This window comes from Rhinopithecus bieti, unplaced genomic scaffold, assembly GCF_001698545.2.
Source record: "Rhinopithecus bieti isolate Rb0 unplaced genomic scaffold, ASM169854v2 scaffold_19018, whole genome shotgun sequence".
Taxonomy (NCBI): domain Eukaryota; kingdom Metazoa; phylum Chordata; class Mammalia; order Primates; family Cercopithecidae; genus Rhinopithecus; species Rhinopithecus bieti.
The window spans coordinates 384884-388277 of record NW_016809658.1 but is presented as its reverse complement, the minus strand read 5'-3'; the positions used below and the strand labels follow the sequence as shown (position 1 = coordinate 388277).

The following is a 3394-nucleotide window of genomic DNA, read 5'->3' as shown; positions in this document are numbered from 1 at the left end:
TTTTTTTTTTTTTTTTTTTCCGGGGGAGTTTGAATATTTGTTTCTTTTCACACTGGCCTTAAAGAGGATATATTAGAAGTTGAAGTAGGAAGGGAGCCAGAGAGGCCGATGGCGCAAAGGGTACGTATTAAAAAACAATTGTGGAACTCAAATGTGAGATTAAATTGAAACGTGGCCGAAAGACACTGCTAAAAAGTTTCCTTTTTTTCTCTCTCTCTTTTAAAAAATGAGGCTCCTAAAGCAGTGGCCTAAAGCGAGAGGATTTATTCAATGCATTTGTAGACTTATGTATATTACTTGGAGTTGTTAATTAAAGGAATCAATTTATCTATAGATTCCTAACCAGCAGCTATATAAATAAAAATGCAAGCTCAAACAATCATCTTTTTTTTTAAACTAGATACCTAATGCTGTAATTTGAACATTCAGAGATCAGAAGTTTAAAGTTATGTTTAAACTAAAATATGCAGCTGGAAACTTCTGATATGTTATTGATTATGCTCATCTTTAATATCACTAGAAGTATTTAGCTTTTTAAAGGAAATAACTTTGTCATAGTATAGCCAATTTTTTTGGTCAGAAAACATTCATCTTTTTATAGTAATTTCAATTTGTATAGATTTGTATACAAGGCAATATTTTGCAAGTTTCTCTTAGATAAGCCCTGTACTAATTGAATACTAAGCACACAGTTACTCACTTTAAAAATGCAATACTAATTTCCCCATATTCCTTTTTCAATGGAAATGCAGTGAGAGTAAAGTGAGACAATGACAACCCAACTGAGGTAGTTTCTTAAAAGAAAGGGGTCTACAAAAGCCTTCCTTGCATAATTTGTGTCCTGGCCCTCAAAGCCCTGTTTGCAAAAGAAAGTTACTAGGCTGACACATTTTTCTTTACTCCTTTGGTTCAGGCAAATGTCAGCGTTCTTCCAAACTCTTTTCACACCTCTGGCTTTAAGGAGATGAAAGTGGCAATTCCTCCTTTCTTTGAAAATCATTTCACTCTCAGCGCCTCCAAATCTTGGGAAAATAACTTGCCTGGAATGAACCAATTAGAAAAGTCTAAATAGCTAAATTTCACACACACAAAAAATAATGACAATCAATATGAAAGTAGTGTTTTGTTTTTTGTTTTTTGGGTTTTTTTCTGGAAGAGGAAGATGGGAGGTTCTCTGTGCATTTGCTTTTGAATTTGCTTTAAACCTGGTGAGTAACATTTGCCTCCTTGACTTCTAGTCTGGAAAAAAAGTTCATAAGAGTAAACAAGAAAATAGAATATTAGCTGCTTCAACTATAGATTTTTCTTTAACTTTGGGGGTGGGGAATTGCCCAATTCTAAATTCAGCTCTGATGTTCAGGAAAAGCTACCCTTCTTTGAGTTTCACTTATAAGGGGTCCGTTAGTTTTGTATAATTAGCAGAGTTTGTCTTGGAAAGCAAAAGAAATGCAGTGTCTTGCAGGACTGCCTAACCTCACGCTGGCAGGGAAATAAAATGAAAAGCCTGTCTAAATTCACGTGCTTGGCGTAGCTGTTCCCATCATAACTTTTTTTTTTTAATTCCCCCTGATGTGAAGGGGCTGTGAAACTAGGCGGGTCTGCTGCAGTGTCCTGGCACGTTTTATTATTGTGATTTTGAATTTCTTCCTCCAGAGACATGCCCGTTTCACCTTCCACCCTCCGGAGAATGCTCTTTCTGTCCGTCTTTCTTCTTTCCTTCTTGCCAAAGGAGCCTGAATTTCTGAACTAGTTGATAGGGACACAAGTTAAGGCAAGATCATTCATCCCAGATGAATCTCGCTGAGAATTCTATAATTTTTACTTAAGGCCTTAATTTTAAAATAAGAAAACTCAGCTTTAGAGATGAAAGGCCACCGAATTCCGGGTGGAAGGATCCAGCTGGACTGACCTTATATAAGCTCGGTGCCTTGCCGTTCTCCCATTTGCCCGCCTGGCCTCCTGAACCTTCTTTTTCTCCTGTTTGTCATGCAGTACGACGATCTACCCCATTACGGGGGCATGGATGGAGTAGGCATCCCCTCCACGATGTATGGGGACCCGCATGCAGCCAGGTCCATGCAGCCGGTCCACCACCTGAACCACGGGCCTCCTCTGCACTCGCATCAGTACCCGCACACAGCTCACACCAACGCCATGGCCCCCAGCATGGGCTCCTCTGTCAATGACGCTTTAAAGAGAGATAAAGATGCCATTTATGGGTAGGTACAATGGGCAGCAGGTTAACTAGTTGAGACTCAATGCTTCCCTCTTTCCCTGTGCCCTTGGTAAGAGGAAAGTCAGAGTTCTCTGGATTGGAGCTACATCTTTGGTGACTTTTCATTCACATTGCATGGAGAATTTGGGGAGGTGACCTGCCATCCCAGAAGCCCTACATCTCCATACACACTCTGTGCACATTCAGTGCCCTGCTCCACCATGGCAGTGCCCGCAAGGGGGTCCCAGATCAGAAGAAGCTGGCTGAAGGGCCCTTGTCCCCTCTCACACTCCCTCAGCGGGCTGGAGTCCTCCCTCGCTCGATTTCGCCGGAGAGCGTTAGGGGTTTCTAAATGTAGGCGCCTTTGTGCTGGAACGAAACTTTTAGTTTAAGGGAAAATCTCTTTTAAGCCACTGATTGTTCTGACTTGCTAAGTTTACTCAGCAGCCCTATGCTGGCTCTGCCACTGCACAATAAAACCAAGGCAGGACAGTTGCAGGTCAAGCAAGGGGGAACATGTTTTGCATTTAGGGAGTTTGACCACTGAAGTCAAGGAGAGGAGCTTGCTCTGAATTGTTACACACATTAAGAAACTTCTAGATGTTTCAGCACTTTGTGCTCAAATGTGAAACCTGCAGGATTTAGAAATAAGTAAATTCGGGGCGCTCTTCCTCGGAGGTTGTTTTCTGGCCGCGGTTTACAATGCTTTCTCCTCCGCCATTCGATTAGACCTGGACTAGTAGAATCCTTTGAAACTCAGTTGTGCCTACTGTGTGCCGATGAATTTGGGAACCTTGTTTTACTTTGCAGAAACTTTTATTTCTATTTATTTATTTTTAAAAAATCAGAACCCACTGACCCTCCGTGGCAAAAGAATATATATATATTCTTTTTGCTTTATTTTCTGATCCCTTGTGCGATGGGCTTGTTTAAATCCCACCGTTCTGTCCACAGCGTTAACTACAAGTGGTTTAGGCTCTGGGACCGAACATTTGGGGAAGCTTTGTAAAGGACCCCAAACTGTTAAATTCCCAGCTGAGCAGTGAGAGCTAATAAAAGACTTGAGATACCTCCTTGGGCATTAGAAGAAGCTTTTCTTTCTTCCCTTCTTCTTCTTCTTCTTCTTCTTCTTCTTCTTCTTCTTCTTCTTCTTCTTCTTCTTCTTCTTCTTCTTCTTCT

At 41.2% G+C, this 3394-nt stretch overlaps 1 protein-coding gene across 1 annotated transcript; it reads left to right on the top strand.

Moving 5' to 3' along the window:
• LOC108540809 (homeobox protein Meis1-like) lies at positions 1-2334 on the top strand. Its single transcript, XM_017890038.1, has 2 exons — positions 1-120; positions 1993-2334. Exons 1-2 carry the CDS (start codon positions 109-111, stop codon positions 2221-2223), a joined length of 243 nt encoding a protein of 80 aa, XP_017745527.1. The 5' UTR covers positions 1-108; the 3' UTR covers positions 2224-2334.
• The last annotated feature ends 1060 nt before the right edge of the window (positions 2335-3394 follow it).